Source organism: Halichoeres trimaculatus, unplaced genomic scaffold (assembly GCF_033239565.1).
Source record: "Halichoeres trimaculatus isolate MK-OKI-2021-1 unplaced genomic scaffold, fHalTri1.1 fHalTri1_scaffold_20, whole genome shotgun sequence".
Lineage (NCBI taxonomy): Eukaryota > Metazoa > Chordata > Actinopteri > Labriformes > Labridae > Halichoeres > Halichoeres trimaculatus.
Window position 1 is genome coordinate 26497103 of NW_027437198.1, and position 19011 is coordinate 26516113.

Consider the following 19011-nt stretch of genomic DNA (forward strand, 5'->3'; position numbering starts at 1 on the left):
TTAAACCGTAGAGGACACATATAGTGGTCGTATAAACACACTACAGAGGATAAAATATGCTTTGGTTTGAAATTTAAGTGGTTTCAATTAAAAAAAAAATAAAAAAAAAATTGAAAAAGGCTTACCATTTTTTGGGCCAAAAATAAAATCCTGAAATTACATGTTCAGGACACATTTAAGGATCTTATTAACACACCAAAGAGGATAAAAAGACACATGGATGGAATATTGGTGTTGGTTAAAAAAAAAAAAAGAAAAATAATTGAAAAAAAAACAAAACAAAAAAAAAAACAAGGCTTACCTCTAATGTCTTTTCAAATTTATTACCAAAAATAAAATGCTTAAAAAATGCTGTGAAAAAACACCTTGTGCTTTTAACACATCCTGGTGATAAATAATACTTCTGGGTTGAAATCATTGTGTTTTTCAAACTTCTGAAAAAGGTTAAAGGTTAAAGGTTAACCCCTTAAGATTTTTCAAATTTTTGCCCAAAAATAAAATTCAGAAATAACACATTCAGGACACTTCTAGGGCTTCCATAAAGACACCCTAATGGGTATCTTAGTGTTTAACCTTTTGTTTTATTAAATACAGCAATAAATGTATACACATAGAGCTGTACAAACAAGAAACAGAAAAACTCACAAACATAAAACAGGTGTGAGCTCCCAGTCTTAAATCATGTTAAGGTCTGGTGTTACAGGTGAGTGACAGATCAGCTGCTGATTGGAGGGTTTCAGTTAAAGTTTAAGGACGGGTGGAGGCTGAAGACCTGAGGCTGTTGTTGATGTCCTGAGGTTTCATGTTTGGAGAAGCTGAAGCAGGAACGGTGTAGAAATGCTCTGCAAACATCAACACACATGTAGGGCCTCTGTTTCTGTTTGAGTGTGTGTCAGTGTGTGTGTCAGTGTGTGTGTCAGTGTGTGTGTCCTCCAGAATGTGACGAATAGCATCACCCTCAGCTTCTGGACGATCCAGTTTTTCGAGCAGCTGAATGACATCATGGCGCTCCACCCTCCTGTGACAGAGCCAGACAAAGGTTGCCAGATTCACCCTCTCCCTGTCTCTGTCTCACAGCTGACTGAGATCATGCAGCTGATGAACGCCTACTTCAGTGCCATCCGTCGCCAGCGAGGGAAAGGGGAAGATGCTGACATCACCATGGCGCCCACGCCGACCCCCACCCTCCTGGAGCTGCCCTCTCACCCCGTCTGAGCAGGAACCGTACCCCGGACACCCTCGACATCCTCGACCCCCCACCACCAACGTCCTCCTCCACGTGGCCCCCCGAGAGGCCCAGCCCCGGTCCTCAGGACACCACGCCTCCTCCGCTGGGAACGGCACGGCAGCCAAAACAAAGAGAGGGCTGTTTTCGCTCCACGTCCGTGAAAATAAACCCTCACTGAGCTTTCCAGCTGAAGGAGCTGGCCGATAGAGGGGGGTGGGGGTGGGGGTGGGGGTGGGGGGCGGAAAGGCAAGGCAAGGGGGCTCTGTTTAGTGAGTGGGGCCAGAAACCCACAGAAACCCACAGAAACCAGTGTGGTTGCTGATGAGCTGTCACACACCCTCCACACCATCCTGTCACGCAACCGTCTCTGTTACTCCACATGGCAACACCCCAACCTCACCCCCACCCTCACCCCCTCCCCCACCAATAATGTGAGACCTTTGGGTGAGCCGTACTCTTTCAGGGAGAGATAGCAGCTAGACCAGGGGTCTGCAACCTGTGGCTCTTTAACTCCTCTGCAGTGGCTCCTTGTAGCTTCAAAATATATCATTAAAATGAAGAATTTTTATTTTTCTTATTTAGATCTGTCATTAAAGCCTGCCACCGCTCTACTTCACCTCCTACAACATCAACAGCCCACCAACTTTCCATGCACCTGTGGCTAACCTCAAGTTTTACAGCCCTGGGAAGATAACTACATCTACAAAAAGACAATTTTTTTAAATACAGATTTTGATTCTCTGTGGATGGATTAATTTGGTTAGGGAATTTAGCAATATTATTCATATATATATCCAAAGTTCTAAATTTTGTTTTTTTTAATCCTTTTTTTGCATTTTTTTTTTCTTTTGCAAATAATTGAAATTTGAAAAATAAAGTAAATATTTTAAAACTTCAAAAAAATGAAATTGGTAAAAAAAATAATAATAATAATAATTAATTGCAATTTTTGCAATTTTTTTAATCAAAAAAATGTTGAAATGTTTGCGATTTTTTTTATTTAGATTTTTTTTTTTTTTAAATTACGTTTCCAAATTTTGTAACGTTTGCAGTTTTTCTTTAAAATTTCAATTTCTTGTTTTTTTTCTTTAATTAAACATTTTGCAAATTTTTTAAAATTCAAATTTTGGGGGGTTTTAAATTATTATTTTTTTTTTTTTAAATGTTTTTTGCAAATTTTTAAATTTCAAAAATGTTGAAATTTTTTTTAATTTAAATTTTTTTTTTACATTTCCAAAATTTTATAATGTTTGCAAATTTTTCTTTATTTCAATTTTTGATTTTTTTTTTTTTAATTTTCAATATTTTGCATTTTGCAATTTAAAAAAAAATTGGGGGGATTTATTTTATTACATTTTTCAAAATATTTGCAAATTTAAAAAAAAAGAAGATTATAAATTCAAAAAATCAATCACTAGATTTTAATTTTGTTAATATCTTTGTCTCTTTGCTAAGACTTTTGTCTTGAATGTGAAGATGAAGTAGATTTTGTGGCACCTGAATGACTTTAATCCAGGTGAGCTGAGGGAAAATGGCTCTTATGAAAGTAAAGGTTGCAGACCCCTGGTCCAAACAGTCAGGGCTTACAGTAAAAATAAACTGTGGTGCTCCCCTCATGAAGGTGTGGTTCAGAGTCAAACACCTCCCTCCCTCCTCCTCTTTCCCTCCCCCCATTGTGCCATAGTTGCTTTGTGGCCTTTCCTAGAAGGCAGCCGTCTCTCATGCACTGCTGGAATAGTGTTGAGAGCATTCAGTGACACACACACACACACACCCTCCCCTGCTCCTTTGTCCTTGGCTCCCTCTCAAACACACACACACTAACACACTCTTTCACACATGCCCTTATGCTGACATGTTAATCAGAGACGGTCAGTTTTCATAAGGTCCCTGCCAGGCCTGCGTTACCTGGAACTGTTGATGCAGTGAGCCATGTGAACCTGGAACTGGAAACAGATGTTGGACTCTGCGGCTCAGTCACTTCGGCTGCTGTGTCCTCACAGACTCCTATCTACGGGATTATCATTGTGTGTGCGTGAGCGCGTGGGAGTGTGTCTGCAGAAAACCATTTCCTTGACGACACACTCAGGATCTGAGTTGATTCAGTTTCACACAAACCAAAGGATCCCAAAGGATTTTATTCTTCCTCGTTTCCACCAAAAGCTCTCGTCTCCTTCGTCGTGCTGCTCGTCTCGGCTGTAATCCTCGTCTCAAGACTTGGTTAACACTCGACTGATCTGATTTTTCAGTTACTGTCCTAACGCAGCTCTACGTGCTGAGAATAACAGGTGCTTCTGTTGGTTGTTATTTTCAGCTTGTGTATATATGGGAGGAAATACTCAAATTAAACCCTAGAGTAGATATTTGGATCATTTTAGAAGAGTCACCGTATTTACCCTGCAGATCCCCCAGCTATTTAAACCCTCCTAATCTCTTTTGAAAAATTATTTTGCTTTTTTTACTCTTCTTTACGTCTTAAATGCAGACCCAGATGTGTTTTGACATATTCGAGCTAAAAGCGAAGAAAGCTTTTGGTTTTCTCCTCTCAGCTGTTTTGTAAATCCTGTGTAGCTCCGTCTTTGTGTTCCCTGTCTGAGTTTTCTTGTGAAGCCAAAGTTTTGCCAAGTCATGGATTTGAGCACGGACCAAAGATTTGTTTTTTAATAAGCTTTCGATACAAGAAATAATCCCAAAGCAGACAGAGCCCTGGTGTAGATTTGGCTGTTTTTGTGTTTTGGAAACTTGAATGTCAGATGAAGACATCCTGTTGTATATGTAGCACACATTTAATGTCGTAGATAACCTTTTTGTTAGAACCTGAGACCATGCGTAGGTTTTGTAACATAGTTTAGTTTGCTGTCAGCTTCACGACCCCACGCCATAACCAGCATCAGACTAAACTCTCCTCCTCACCGTGGACGGCCTTGGCGAGTCGTGGCGCAGTCAGCCTTGTCCCTGCGCTGAAGCAGGTTTTTGCTTTTTGTACTGCAGCTGCCGGCAGCTCCAAGCTACGTGTATGAAAAAATCAAACTGCGGATGTTTTTTTTTTGCTTTGTATTCAAGCTTGTTTGTATGCTGCATGGTACTTTTTTATGCAATGTGTGTATAGTTAATTGCACTATTGTTCGTTTTGACTAACTTGGAAGTGCAATAAAGACTATAAATACTGTATGTAATTAATAAAACAGCACCATTTTACCATATGTACAGCTGTCACGTCTCTGCCTTCATTTCCTGTTTCATTCTTAGAAAATGTGCTATGACCACACTGCAAAAAACTGAAATCTTATCAAGTGTTTTTGTCTTATTTTTAGTAGAAAATGTGTTTTTTGACTCAATATGAGCCACATTCACCTGACCAGTCCAGAAAAATGCCTTATTTCAAGTTATTTAAAGACAAAAAGGAGGTCTGAATTAAGTAACCTATATTAAGAGATTATTCTAGTTTCAAGAAAATATTTTTAAAAAGTATTTCTTGTTTCATTGTCAGTTTTTTTCACTTGTTACAGCAATTCAGACCTCATTTTTGTCATTAAATAACCTGAAATAAGACGTTTTTCTCTGGACTGATCCATTAAATGGGCTAAAATCGAGAATAACAAGACAATTTTTACTTAAAAAACACTCAATATTTTTTTTTTTTTTGCAGAGAATGCATTATTTCTTAACTATTTCCTTTAACACTGCAAAAAAATGAATTCTTATCAAGTTTTTTTTGTCTTATTTTAAGTAAAAAGTCTTTTTCGACTTAGTATGAGCCACATTCAACTGATCAGTCCAGAAAAATGTCTCATTTAAAGTTATTTAAAGACAAAATGAGGTCTGAGAAAAATTGCTTGAAAATAGAATAAAGTGCTATCAGATGATTACAAGTTAATCTAATTAATTACAGGATTCGTAATTAATTAATTAATCGAATTAATTGCATTTTGACCTCATATCTGCTTAAGGTCCCTAAATAAAGAATTTGAATTCTAGGACATTACAAAATTAATCAATGACTAATCAAATTAAAAAATTAATAAGAAAAGTTTTGTAAACTCACATTTTTTCAACTAACTAATATTAAAATGTCCGTGTTCGCTGACATTAAAGTCTGTAAATGTTAGTTCAATAGCAACCATTTAATGCGTCTATAGAAGTAAATGAATTTTTTTTTTTTTTTTAGCAGGGGAAGGTGGGGTCAATCAAAATCCTGCTCGTAAACTACTGTGGGTGAGAGCGGTGTGCTCTTTGGATGAGAGCTCAGCATTGATATGAGGAGAAGATGAGAGATGACAGAGACAGAGCGAGACGCTGCAAGTCAGAAAAGTTCAGGCAGCTCACGCTCCGACTGAGGATGTGTCGCCGTAGTTCAGAGAGAAAGAGCAGCGGGATTGTGAGAAAAGACGACGAAGAACCAAAAAAGTATGTCTGTTTTTGAATCAAAAACAGGAAGAGAGACATAAAAGAAGAGAGTCCACTCCTCTTAGGTAGTTACGTAGTTAAAGGTCTTGAAAGATCATTTAGGATCCTCTGAAAATGGCCAGCAGCGAATAAATTAATCTTGCGTTAATTTTTATGCGGTGTAATTAACGCATTAACGTGACAGCCCTAGTCTTAATAAAAGTAACACATGTCGTGAATGTAACTAGCCAGCTAGCTAACAAGGATCCACACTCTTCAAAACGACACAGGGTTTGCTTTTCTGAACTTTAGTTCGGGTTGAATCCACCACCAGGGATGGGTTCCTTTCACATTTAAAACGATACGGTACCGATGCCCGGTACCTGGCAATCGGTACCAGTAGTTGACAATACCAGTTTCAGTATTTTTTTTGTGTTTATGTGGTAAAAAATATCAATTTGTTCAATAATATAGTAGTTTTTTTTTTTTTCAATTTAACATATTTACTCTTCTCTAAATATGTCCAGCATGGAAAATCTCCTACTCTTCCTCTTCCTGACAGTCACAAGGATGCATTTAGGAACCTAAATATGGTACCTTTTGATTTTACGGGAAGCAATACTTGGTACTTTTGACAAAATTCGGTTGGTACCGATAAAAGAACCTAATCCGGTACCCATCCCTATCCACTGCTGTAAAAAGACAAAGTGTCTCCAAGGCTTCAACGTCACGAAAAGACGTAGATGGGAAAGCTCAACATTCGGAGAATGGAGCAAAAACAAACGCAAGCTAACGGATATGTCAGAGATCGTCAGAGATCGTCTATAGAACAGAGTGCGTTAAGAGCGCTCACTACGACACAACTTTAGAAAACCCCCCAAAAAAACAAAAACAGAGGAGTCACTCTGAAACTTATTTCCAAACTGAAGTGAAACTGCTTTTAAAGTCAGCACTGTAACTTTGCTTTTTTTTTTTTTTTTTACTTGATACAAGCAATCCAGACCTCATTTTTGTCTTTAAATAACTTAAAAATCAGACATTTTTCTGGGCTGGTCAGGTGAAAGTGGCTCATATTAAGTCTAAAAGACAGTTTTTATTCAAAATAAGACAAAAACTTGTGATAAGATTTCAGTTTCTTGCAGTGTTGTGAAGCAGTGTCAGGCTATTGTTTCCAACCAGGCGTTTTTTTTGTTTTTGAAGGCTGGAGTTTGGCGCCAGGGGCAGAGCTGCGAGCTGCCTCCCCCAAAGCCTCTGGTTAAAAACAATAGCTGGTGGAGCAAGCGTTGCTAAGTGCCTTAACGTTCCCCTGTGGTAATGAGCCTTAACTGAGTTAGATGAACAGCCTCCACTTTACAGCAGCAGCTCCAGGTGAAGGAGGAGGGGGGCATGGTGCTTTATTACTCTGTTGGCAGGTTTGAGTCTAAAAATAACCACGAGTTCAGGAGAAACTGAAACAGTAGATAAAGAATAGTAGAAAACATGTTTATTCATCATTTCAGACAGGTCCAACAAGAAAAGCACTGAGTGTACATTTTTACAGACACACACTGCCTTTGAGTCGGCTGCTTTAGGTTTATTTACAGGCAGAAAGACGACGTGATCGATCCTTTCTCATCCGTGGAAACTCCCTTTCTCTGCTGGAGGTGACAGAAGCTGTCGTGTCAAAGCCGTTCGTACGGTAAGAAACGTGTTTGAGAGTCAGTTTGGCTCGAGCCCAACTTCTACTTGACATTCTTGTTAGTCGTGAAACTAAAGAGAAGTGTGTGTGAGAGTGTGTGTGAGCAGCAGACGGTACAAAGCACCATGACAGAAATGTTTGAAACCTGCGCTGAACATCATGCAACATATTCTGTCTCTGACTCCCAAAAAACTGGACGACAACTCAAGTCCTGGGTAGAAAAATAGACTGAAACAAGGCAACAGGTTGTTTTACGTCATGAAAAATAACTACCAGAGAGGATTCTGGGTAATAGAGGAAGGGAAATGTTTCTGTACAAGGCTTTTTCTGTGAGACGAACTTATGTTACGTTACGTGAGTGAGATTTCTTCCATTAGGTTTAAATATCTTCAAAAAGGGGAACAACTACATGCTATAACACGCCAATAAATATGTTTTCAAAGAAGCAGCTAGAGCAGAAACCGGTCTACTTCAGGACACTTGTACGGAGAGGACACACACTACCTAAGCGTGGAAGTAGACGGGGTCGGAGTTGCGAGGCGTAAATCAGTTCATTGTTCCTGCGTTCCCCAGGAGATGTAGTCAGGCCGCGTGGCCGCGCTGTACTCCTCCACCAGCTGCTGCACCACCTCGCGAGAGTTGTCCAGCTCGTCAAAGTTGTCCTTGAATATGTCCTCTTTGCGGAACTGCTCCAGGAAGGCCTCGCGCTTACGCAGTTTGTCGTACTGCCGGCACGTCCGCTCAAACAGCTGCGGGGCAGACGGAGAAAAGTCACGTCTGGTTAAAAATGAAAGCAGATCACTTTCTGTTCTCGTTTCCATTTCTGAGAATGAGCGTTTTTCTCTTTAACTATGACTTCACTGAAACTCCCCCACACACGAGACCTCGAACAACGAGGGAAACTCAAACTGAAGCTCGGTTATACAACCTGTAGGAAGGGTTTGAGGACGGCTCGTTCAATAAAATCTGTGCAGCGTTATCGCTCTGATCCACAGGAGCACAGTCCAAAGGCCGTTTGGTGGAATTCCCCTCAAACTGCGGCTCTCGTCTCCAGACAATGAACATCCTAAAGCTGTGACTCAGAGCAAACACACACACACACACACACACACAGGCACACACTGGACTTACAGAGGAGATGCTGGTGTGGTTGGCCATCATTAACCCGCTGACTCTGTGCGCTGACGACAGGTACGGGGACCTCCTGGACAGCGCCACCTGGATGCTGGCGGGACCCCAGGGAATGAAGCTGGCGAGTTTCCGCTCCCGGATTCTCTGGAGGCTTTTGTGAACCTGCAGAAGAATCAGGAAGGATGAGTTTGACGGCTCTTTAAACTGAGCTAAAGGTGCAGGGTCAGAGAGGGTCAGAGCGTACCTGCGTGGGGTCGACCTCTCCCTGGATGATGTTCAGGATGGCGATGTAGCAGTGGCTCGGCTGCCTCTCTCTGCCCGTGGACACCATCACGTTCTTCGGCTGCAGGAGCCTCCTCATCACGTCCAGGACGGTGGTTTTCCTCACACTGGCAACCTGAAACCAGAAAACCAGAACCATTCAGTCTCAAACACTTCCTGCTGAAATAAAACAAACTCAGAGCGAGAAAGAGCATTGCTGGAAACATATTATTAGACACTTTAAGACGCCAGATCAAGTCCAACATGTTGGAGACAGTGTGGTGAATCATTGTCATGTCTCCTGAAGTTGCTCCAAACTGACTTTGTTTTGGGAGGAAATCCACAAAACACTTGAAAAATGATTCAACACTCAGAAACTGCTGAATTTTGAAGGTCTTTATTTTAGGGATGCACAATATTATCGGCACGTTTATCGGTATCTGCAGACATGAAAATTTCCTCCAATATGCACAGCCGATAAGGTGCTATTCAGTTAGGATTATTATTATTTTCCATCTGAAAAATAAGCTCCTTAAATAAAATGTAGCACTTCATTTATTTGCACTGCAGAGCTCTGTGTCTGTCACCAGGTTGTTACAGTAGCTCTAAAATAATCAAATGCAACTTAGTTATGTTTAAAAATGCAGTGTACATTTAAAGTTCATGTGATCTAAAGAAATTATTTTTCTGTATTTCAATACTGAATGTCTTGAGTTTGAAAAAATAATACATTTCTTATTTATGGTAAAATCAAATGTTTTTTTGTCTTGTTTTATGTGTGTTTCTTTAACAAATAAGACCGTCACAATAAGAGTAACATATAAATACCAGTACAGGATAGACTTAGCTTTCTTTACAGTGAAAAAAACAAAAACTTGTGATTATCGGTACCGGCCAAAAGGGGTTTCGATATATCGGCATATCGGATATCGGCAGAAATCCAATATGGTGCATCCCTAGTTTATTTGTGTAAAACTGTTTCCGTAAAAGAGAGGAGCTAAAAAAATTATCGCAAACCTTCCTGGTAGCTAACAAAAAGTCTGTCACTCAAAAATGTCCCAATCCTCTATCACCTACCAAGGATGAAATTTCATCTTATCTGGAATAAGTGGATTGAAATTGTCGCCCCAATAAGAGCAGACTCTGACTTCTCCATCAGTCGTTCTCCTTTAACCTCCTCAGAGACTCAACGTAAATGTTAACTCCATTTGTCGATTTGTTCGTAGTTACCTCCACCAAGGACGTTATGTTTTTGGGAGAGTTTGTCCATCTATGATCAACAGAACTCAAAAAAAAACAAACAAACAAATCTTGACAAATTTTTCAGGAAATGTTCAAAATGTGATAAGGAAGACGTGACTAAATTCTGGAGGTGATCTGGATCACCGTCTGGATCCAGGACTTTTTTAAAGGAGTCTTTATCATTGTGAGATAGGGCTGTTTTCACCATATGTGTATATAACTCCACCATAAATGGTCGGATTACCTTGCAAAACAACACAAGACAAGTTCACCATAATTTCTGACAGATGTAAAAATAGGATCCAGATCCTGGAAATATTCTGGATACTAAGATCCAGAATATGAAATATGTGCTGGGTCATCATCATTTCCAACACTGTCAGGAAACAAGTTATTGTACAAACCTGCAACTTACACCTAATTGTAGCAGACAGTCTGCTGAAAGGAAGTATAACATTAAAGTCGGACTAAAGTGTTGGTGAGGTCTGCTCTCTCTGAGTGATTTTCTAGTTTATCTGAGTGATGTAAACTAATGTGGACATTATATAAGATTTACATATGCACAACAGTATATATTTGAAAAGCAACAGAAGAAGATGTAAAAAATTTGACATATGTGTGAATATGAAAGACTGGAAAAGGATTTTGTATAAGAAATGTCTAATTGTATATTAATGAAAATGTCTTTTACAGCAAAGAATTAAAGAATTATTTAAAAAAAAAAATCTCAGAGCAGATTTCGTTTCATCAGCCTGATCTGAACTCACCGCCTGGTCGGTCGTCAGGGGCGTGTACCCGGTCATGAGGAAGTGGAGGCGGGGCGTGGGGATGAGGGACGCGATCAGGCCGATGAGGTCGTTGTTCATGTAGCCCGGGTAGCGCAGGGTGGTCGTGCTCGCAGACATGATGGTGGAAACCTGTGAGTTTAAAAAACACAAAGATGTGTAAAAGTTTCTGTCGGGGAACTAAAATTATAAAACAAAAGGAAACAGGAAAAGGAGGTTCATGAAGCTCCTGTGATCAGATTTATCAAAAAAGATGTATTTTCATCAAAAGTGTGACAATAGCGAATGTCTCCTCTTGATCTCTGCAGGGTTCCTACAGCTCAAGCCAAGTTAAATTTAAGACTATTTAAGACTTTTTTGAGGCCGTTTGAAATCAAATTTAAGACCAAGTTAACAACGAACCACAATTGAAACAAACAAAACAACAAAATAAAAACACCACATGATTTACCTGGGTAAGAGGCCATTTTAACCCAATGTTTATTTTAAATAAAACATCACTTTTTGTCTTCTTTTTAACCCCATTTTTACAGCTTTATGCCTATTTTGCTCCCCATTCATCATTTTTTTTTGGCCACTGTCAGAAACATTTTTGTAATTTTTACATGTTCTTTTTTATTTAATATCAAATTTAATTCCCAATTTTGCCAAAATTTCCTAAGCTACTTTTGGATTTTTTTTGCAAATTCTTCCCTTTTTTTTTTTTTTTTGCAATTTGATACCTATTTTGCACCTATTTATTATCCTTTTTCCACTTTCATAACATTTTTTGCCCAGTTTTTGCAATTTCATCCCTTTTTTGACCTTCATTCATACACTTTGTCCCTCTTTTGGACCATTTTTATCTTTTTAAGCCCGTTTTTATACCTTTATTCCTATTTTGACCCCATTATTATTTTTTTTTACCACTGTCAGAGACATTTTTGGAATTTTTACATATTTTCTGAAATTTAATTTCAAATTTAATTTCCAAGTTTGCTGCCATAATCAATTTTCTAAGCCACTTTTGGATTTTTTTTTTTTGGCCAATTTTCGCCTTTTTTCCCTCTCCAGGCACTGTAGTTAAAACCAAGACATGCGTCTGCTCTGAAAGATCCTGGTGCAGCCACATCACTGCTTTGTTAGTTCTGCTTTTGTGATTGCACGATGTTGCCATGACAATAAATCAGTGAATCATTTTTGAAAAGTAGATACATTTTGCTAAATATTTTTTTAGTTCAATCTAACATAAATCTTATTAATGTGGTTACATTTTTAAGACTTTTCAAAATTGGATTTAAGACATTTTAATGCCAATTAAGGCCTTATTTTTAGAACTCTGAATTCAATGCCTTTTAAGACTTTTCAAGGACCCGCGGGAACCCTGCTCTGGCTTAAATTTTGCCTTGTGGTGAGAGTGAGATTGAAAATACAGATCTCAGTTCTCTGTTATGTCGACTCCTCTGTGTCAACCTGAAGCTGTTAGGCTGGAAACATAATCACATGTGAAACTTGTTCTCTAACCAGCGGTCATTACCTGCCAGCCTGGAGAGACAAACCATAAATAAAAGCTCTGTTAGTCCAGGTCTTGTTAAGTAAGCCCACATACCACGCACTAACTTCTAAGACAGCTGAAATCCAGTCTGACGTTAAACCCACTCGCCAAACTCGTTTGTGAATGTTGCAATTTTTTGCAGCAGCAGGCCGGCCGGCGCTGTGGGGTACAGTCAGTCTACACGTTTGTTTTAACAGAGCACGACAACGAAAAGCCGCCGACTGATGAGCTGAGAAAACATGTGAGGGGAGGACCAGGTCTGCGACTCACCAGCTGGTTGATCTGGGAGAACGAGGGGTTCTGGATGTGCAGCCTGTCGGTGGCGATCCGATTCAGGGCCGTGTTATCCAACACCACCTGAAACACAGTTATCAGAGGAATGAGAAAGAAAACAGAAGAAATCCCCACAGCAGAAAAAAACAGCAGCACAATGAGTGAATGAGAGCTCCAACGCTGCAGAGCCGGGGTAATGACACAGTTAAAGAAGGCCTTTAGGAGCCGCACAGTGAGCTGTTGTTAGCAGAGCTGCACATAAAAGACACTCTGTACAGTTCCAACAGGGGGACCGATTCTTAGGCAGATCCTGTTAGCCCTGCAGCTAATTTAATCAAGATGAGGGCCTCATGCAAGACCCTGGAGGAAGTAGGTATTAGAGAGGAAACACCATTAGACTGTCAGAGCATCTCAGACTAATACAATCAGCAGTTCAAGTCAGGCTTTTATTAAGTTTGATTGGTAATGCCTCGCTGCAGGCGCTGCAGTTTTCTTTATTAGTCTGCGGTGAGAAATCCAGCAGAGGAGCAGAAACCAAACATTTAGACGATTTGACGGGGTCACCTCGCTAAGAAGTGAGAAGTAAAAGGCAAACAAGGGGAACAAAACAACAAACACATGATCCTGCATTTAAAATATGTAATTGGTGCAATAAAATAATATTAAAGTGAACCAAAGGTTATAAACGGGAGGATGTTGCATGAGGGAAGAAGTGGGTTTATGACCAAGGAGGAAGAAGAGGATGTATGGAGAAAGTTAACAGAAGCTAAGGACTATCATATTGCTATAAAGTAAATTAACTATAAATTAAAGGAGTTTGGAAAACTTATGAGCAAAAGACGATTTACTGTGGCTTACTGGACATTAGCTTTCTCACCTGTTCCAGCCAAAAGAGTCACGTACCCGTCTCTACCTTCCTCCTGCGACCCCGGTGAGACTGTCATCCTTTTTGCACAATTTTTCCTGGTATACCAGACATTTTTCTGGATTTACCATTTTTGTTTCTTACTGGACTGTTCTACGCGCAGATTTTTGGGGCAGAAAGATCATGATGATGGAGTTTGTTTATGTTTAAAGGACTCTTTAGACCAGGGGTGGCCGACCAGTCAGAGACCAAGAGCCACAAAAATGACTGTGGTACTACAGAGAGCCACATCACGCACGGGGTCTTACAAACACTTCCTCTCACACATAAACGAAATGAAATAAAATGAAAATCAATACATTTCCAATTTTCAAAGCGAGATTTATTGTGTTTTAAGTGTGTTTAAATTCGTACTGGAGAAGAGAAACTGAAACTTAAGTATCAATTCCAACTGATCCTACCGTTGGCATCCATATATATATAGTTTAGATTGATCAGCACACCACTACTCATAACTTTATGTGTTTTTTATGACTGGATCGAAGAGCCACACACCGAAAGGCAAAAAGCCACATGCAGCTCGCGAGCCACAGGTTGGCCACCCCTGCTTCAGACCTTCCATTAAATCTGGCAAAGTTTTTTACTTCATCTAGAAAGCTTACATACTGAAGCTGATTATTATTTGAAAATAATAAGATAAACAGTTATTTTTTCTTCTTTACTTTTCTCTTCTTCTCTGTGATACCTTTTTTTTTAAAGAATTTCAACCCTTTGACAATTGGGTGTATTGTCCTGTCTTTTCTGTTGTAGTTCTGTGAATGAATGAGTTGTTTAAGTTCAGACTTAGTTCAGTTTTGTGTATCTAAAATGTCTTTTCCTTTTCTGTTCACGCCTCATAAAACAGAAAGTCTAATAATACAAATATGAAACAAAAAACTCTTTAACACAGACAGTTTTTATGGTGATAATGGTTTTTTGTTGGGGGAATTTCAGCAACTCTAGAAAATAGTACAGTTTCAATTTTGAACAGTACTATGTGTGTTTTTTTCCCTTATCATTGAGACGTTGGCTTGCGTGACAATTAAGGAGGGCGTCATTGACTGAAAGCCTTTTGTTTTGTTGGGATTTCTGTTTGAAATATTAATTCAAAGAAAATAAGGCAGCATAAAAAGCTATTTTTGTCTATTATTTCCCCTCAGCTATCAAATTCCCTTAAAGAGTTGCCCTTTGAGTATTACAGTATCTGTCAGAGTCTGAGCGTTACAGATTCACTACATACACTGAAAAAAATGAAACCTTATCAATTGTTTTTGTCTTTTTAAGGGAAAAAATGTCTTTACTCGATATGAGCCACATTCAACTTATCAGTTCAGAAAAATGTCTTGTTTCAAGTTAATTTAAGAAAAAAATGAGGTCCGAGTTGCTTGTAACAAATAAAAAAAAAAACAATCTGCGAATGGAACAAGAGAAATTTGCTTTCAGGACTCATCTTTGTCTTAAAATAACTTGAAAAGTTAGAAAAAGTTAAAAAAGAGGCATTTTTGTAGACTGATCAGGTGAATGTGGCTCATACTGAGTCTAAAAAGACATCTTCTACTGAAAATAGGACAAAAACACTTGATAAGATTTCAGTTTTTTGCAGTGTATGCTGTGGTTTCTGTAACCATACCAGTGGACTTTGAACACATCCTAAGGTATGTAAGTGTGTATTACTCCTTTAAGGGACAAAATGAAGCATTAGCTACTGAAATGAGAAATGCTCATCCTCCTGTCTTTGCTGCTCTCTCAGGTTTGGTCATGTTTTCTCCCCCAGCCTTACGTCACTTCTTCACTTCGTCGGCCGCTTGCTGCTGTTTCTGTCAGATTATTCTGTTTCCTGTTCCAGCTCATTGCCCTCAGAACACGTTAACTACCCGGTTGTAGCTCGACTTCTTCCAAGAGGCACAATTAGGAGTAAGCCAGGGCTTGTAAGACAGCCGTTATTTTGATGAAGTAACTCGTGAAGCTCACCACGCAGTCTGCGTTCTGCGTGAGCCTCTTCAGCGTCAGCAGCGAGTTGTACGGCTGAACCACCACGTCACTCATCTCATCCTGGTTTGGGAAAACCGAGTACGTCTGCACCAGTTTCTTTGGGTATCTGGAGATGAGGAAACACACAAAGAGTGAGCATAAAGCTGCATTCAGCTGTGTGTGATGTAGTTTGTTAAATGTGTTTGTGGACCTGTCGTTGAGTTTCTCCAGCAGATAGGATCCAAGTCCTGAGCCCGTCCCCCCAGCGATGGAGTGACACAGGACGAATCCCTGCAAAGACAAAGGGTTGGCGATTACTCAGAGTTGAAATCTGCAGCTGCAGCATGTGCCACGTGTGTGTGAAGCTTACTCTAAACTCCACTGATGCAGAGGGCTGAATGTGTGTGGGTAAGCAAACGTCTCTCCTCCTCTGCAGTTATATAAATGGGAGTGCAGCCCCACCTTGCAAATAGGCTCCCTCACCCCAAAAGACATCCCTGTAATACCTGCCTTCAACACTCGCCCGGCTATTATCACCAGACTTTCTTCACGCCACACCCTGCCAACATACACACGCTCAGGGCTGCACGGCCCACCTTCCATTCCAACGCACACATGAGTGCACACATTAAATAATAATGTGGGGTCATGATGTGAATGACTTACAGAATTGCAGGCCTTAGGGAGGAAATGCAAGTGTTATTTTATGGGAGGCTGGCAGCTAAAGAAAGTTCACCATAAAAAAAGAGGCTAGGAATAATAGCAAGGCACGGCTGGAGCTCTGCTAGTCTTCAGACGACAGGAACAGCTTCAGCTCCATTCATTTCAGGATGCTGCTCACCACAACAGAGCCACGAGTAACTTTTTGTTGTGGTTAAGAGTCATTCAACACATCAAGTGCTTTTTTTAAGCTATTCAAACCAGGGATGGGTTATTTAACACAGAGGGCACTGAGGTTTAAAGGCCAACTTAGCTTTACCTACTATACCTTGCAACCTTTACTTTCATAAGAGCCATTTTCCCTCACATCACCTGGGTTTAGGTCATTCAGGAGCCACAAAATCTACTTAATCTTCACAAAAAAGACTATACAGTGGATAAAAGTATAAACAAACTTAAAATCTAATGATTGATTATAATTATTTGAATTTATGATTATTTTTGGGGTTAAAAATATCCAAATATTTGAAAAAATGTTAAAATAATAAAAAAAAATCCCAAAAAAATTAAAATAAAAAAAAATGTGATAAAAAAAAATCCCCAATTCGAAATTTGAAAAAAAAAATGCAAGACAAAAAAATGTTTACAATTCTATACATAGTAAAAATTATGTGAATAATCATCTAAAAAAGAACCTTTTTGTATTTTTAGATGTTATTTTAAATGAGTTTGCAAGTATTTCAGAAAAGAGAAACGTTTTAATATCACAAATTTCATAAATGTGCAAATTTATGAAATAACAAGTTGCAAAAATTTGTAAAAAAAATAAAATAAAAAAAATAAAATAAAAAATTTCATTAAATTCGCAAAAATTTAAAAAAACAAAAACAAAATGTTATTTCAAAAAATTTTCTAATATAAAAAATACAAAATTTGCAACATTTAAAAAAAATGGTGTTAATGTCTTTTATCATCAATATCCTCTGCAAGAAAAATAAAAATTCCTTCATTTTACTAATATTTCTTAGGCTACAAAAGGAGCCACTGCAAAGGAGTCAAAGAGCCACATGAGGCTCTGGAAAAAAAACCACAAAATGACCCCAAAATAAACCAACTTAACCACAGAAAGGGTTAAAAAATCACAGAGGGATTCAAAAAAGGCCACAACGAGGCAGCATGATAACAGAGAAACAGTAAGATGTGAATGCAGCATAAGGAGACGATTTTCCTTTCTCCTACAAAAGATTACTGATTACAAGTGACACATCGTCAACTTTAGTTAGTAATGCAGCTACACAGCAGTATCACATTACTTTTAATCAGTGTTTAAATTCCACACAGCTCTTTGCTCTAGGAAAGCCATCATGTGATCAATGTGAGACTTGCCTCTAGACTGTCACTGCCGTCTGCCTCCCGGTCAATGATGTCAAAAATGTCTTCTTGGATTTTTTTTCCCTTGAGGAGAAAACAAGCATCAGCAAAACTTTCAGTATATTAAATTTATATGTATTTTAGCAGGATTTAGAGTTTGGGAACCAGCAATCACCTGTGAATATCCACTGGCCCAGTTATTCCCAGCACCTCCACCATGCTCAGACAGATAGATGTTCTCGGGGTTGTACAGGTTTGCGTAGGGGGAGTTAAGGATGGAGTGGATCACCCTGGGTTCAAGATCCAGGAGGACTGCTCGGGGGATGTAGTGCTCGTCATCAGCCTGGAAAGATTCATGAATAACCAGGGGAACATTTATGAATAACCAAGGGTTGATGATCCTGAACATAGTCTGCTGGACACAGTGTCCTTGCATGTCAGAGTTACTACGACTTGTGTTACAACAGCTCCACCTGGTGGCAAAACATGTTGATGCATGTCGAAGCACAAGAACAGTAACAGACATTAACTGATAACGGACATAATTTTCATACATGCTTACAGTGTTGAGATTTGTGAAGACGGAAACTGAGATATAGAAATCAGAGACTGAACCTTATACCTGATAAAAGAACACGTCCTTTCTGTCCGTCCCCTCGGTGGCAAACTCCTCAACAATGCCCTCTGGACTGATGCCATGCTCTGCACACAGCTGCTTCCAAAACTCAAATCCGACTGTGAATAATTGAAGAGAAAGTTTGAAAGACTTTAATTATTTGGCAAATTTCAAACCCTTCATGCTTATCAGACAGCAGGTAAACATGTCAGTTTACCTGGCATCATGCGATGCTTTGCACATAATAATGCACATAAAGCTGATATATTGAGTTACAACCTTAAAGCTTGGACTACATTATACCCAGCTCATCTTACAAACTTAACTGATGATGCTATAAAATATTTATATTGTTCACCGTTAAGGTAGAGCAGGATGATGTTAGCATTTAGCATCGCTACAGCAGCAATATAACAGATAGCCTTCGTCAGCTGATTTCAGTGCTAAACGATATCAATTCTATGCAAACAGAAGAACAATGTTATTATTTTACACCAGTTTCGTCTGTCACGTACTTTGATTTCCACACTGTCCAAGCTGAAGCGTTATGATTTCCCGCGGCATGTTTACTATTCAGTCAGCCCGCTAGCTGTGTGCTAGCTGCTAGTCAAACCGCTACACCAACAGAACGCTGCTTCCCGCTTCAGCTGTGACGCGGTTTCCTCCTACGTCACTGTTCGAGCCAACCAGCCAACCAGAGCCCTCAAAGAGCAAGTCACTTCAACCGATCACAGGACAACGCAGAGCCAAGTGACAGCGAGTTTGGTTTACGGAAGCTGAAATGTAACAACATCCGCTAACCCCTCCAAATAAAAGTATGCTAAAGCACTTGTAAGTGAGAATGTGATAGGAGATAAAAGACCTTTAGCAAATGTCTTTCTATAAGAAACTGTTAAGCGCATTTCCAAACGAAATATTATTTTATTATTTTCTGACATATGACAATAATTATATATTTTTTTATTGAGGGA

At 39.3% G+C, this 19011-nt stretch overlaps 2 protein-coding genes across 2 annotated transcripts in view; one reads left to right on the forward strand and one right to left on the reverse strand.

The window, feature by feature from the left end:
* Positions 1-2025, forward strand: part of plekhh3 (pleckstrin homology, MyTH4 and FERM domain containing H3) — a 42735-nt gene extending 40710 nt beyond the window's left edge. The window contains exon 13 of the mRNA XM_074695889.1: positions 1078-2025. Within this exon, the coding sequence (XP_074551990.1) occupies positions 1078-1215 (138 nt within the window). The 3' untranslated portion in view covers positions 1216-2025. The remainder of the gene's footprint in view (positions 1-1077) is intronic.
* A 5057-nt stretch (positions 2026-7082) lies between these two features.
* Positions 7083-18725, reverse strand: tubg1 (tubulin, gamma 1). Its single transcript, XM_074697605.1, has 11 exons — positions 18556-18725; positions 18047-18159; positions 17600-17767; positions 17440-17508; positions 15605-15684; positions 15394-15520; positions 12516-12602; positions 10694-10843; positions 8668-8820; positions 8424-8585; positions 7083-8041 (listed from the first exon to the last, which is right to left on the reverse strand). Exons 1-11 carry the CDS (start codon positions 18602-18604, stop codon positions 7844-7846), a joined length of 1356 nt encoding a protein of 451 aa, XP_074553706.1. The 5' UTR covers positions 18605-18725; the 3' UTR covers positions 7083-7843.
* Positions 18726-19011: the final 286 nt, after the last annotated feature.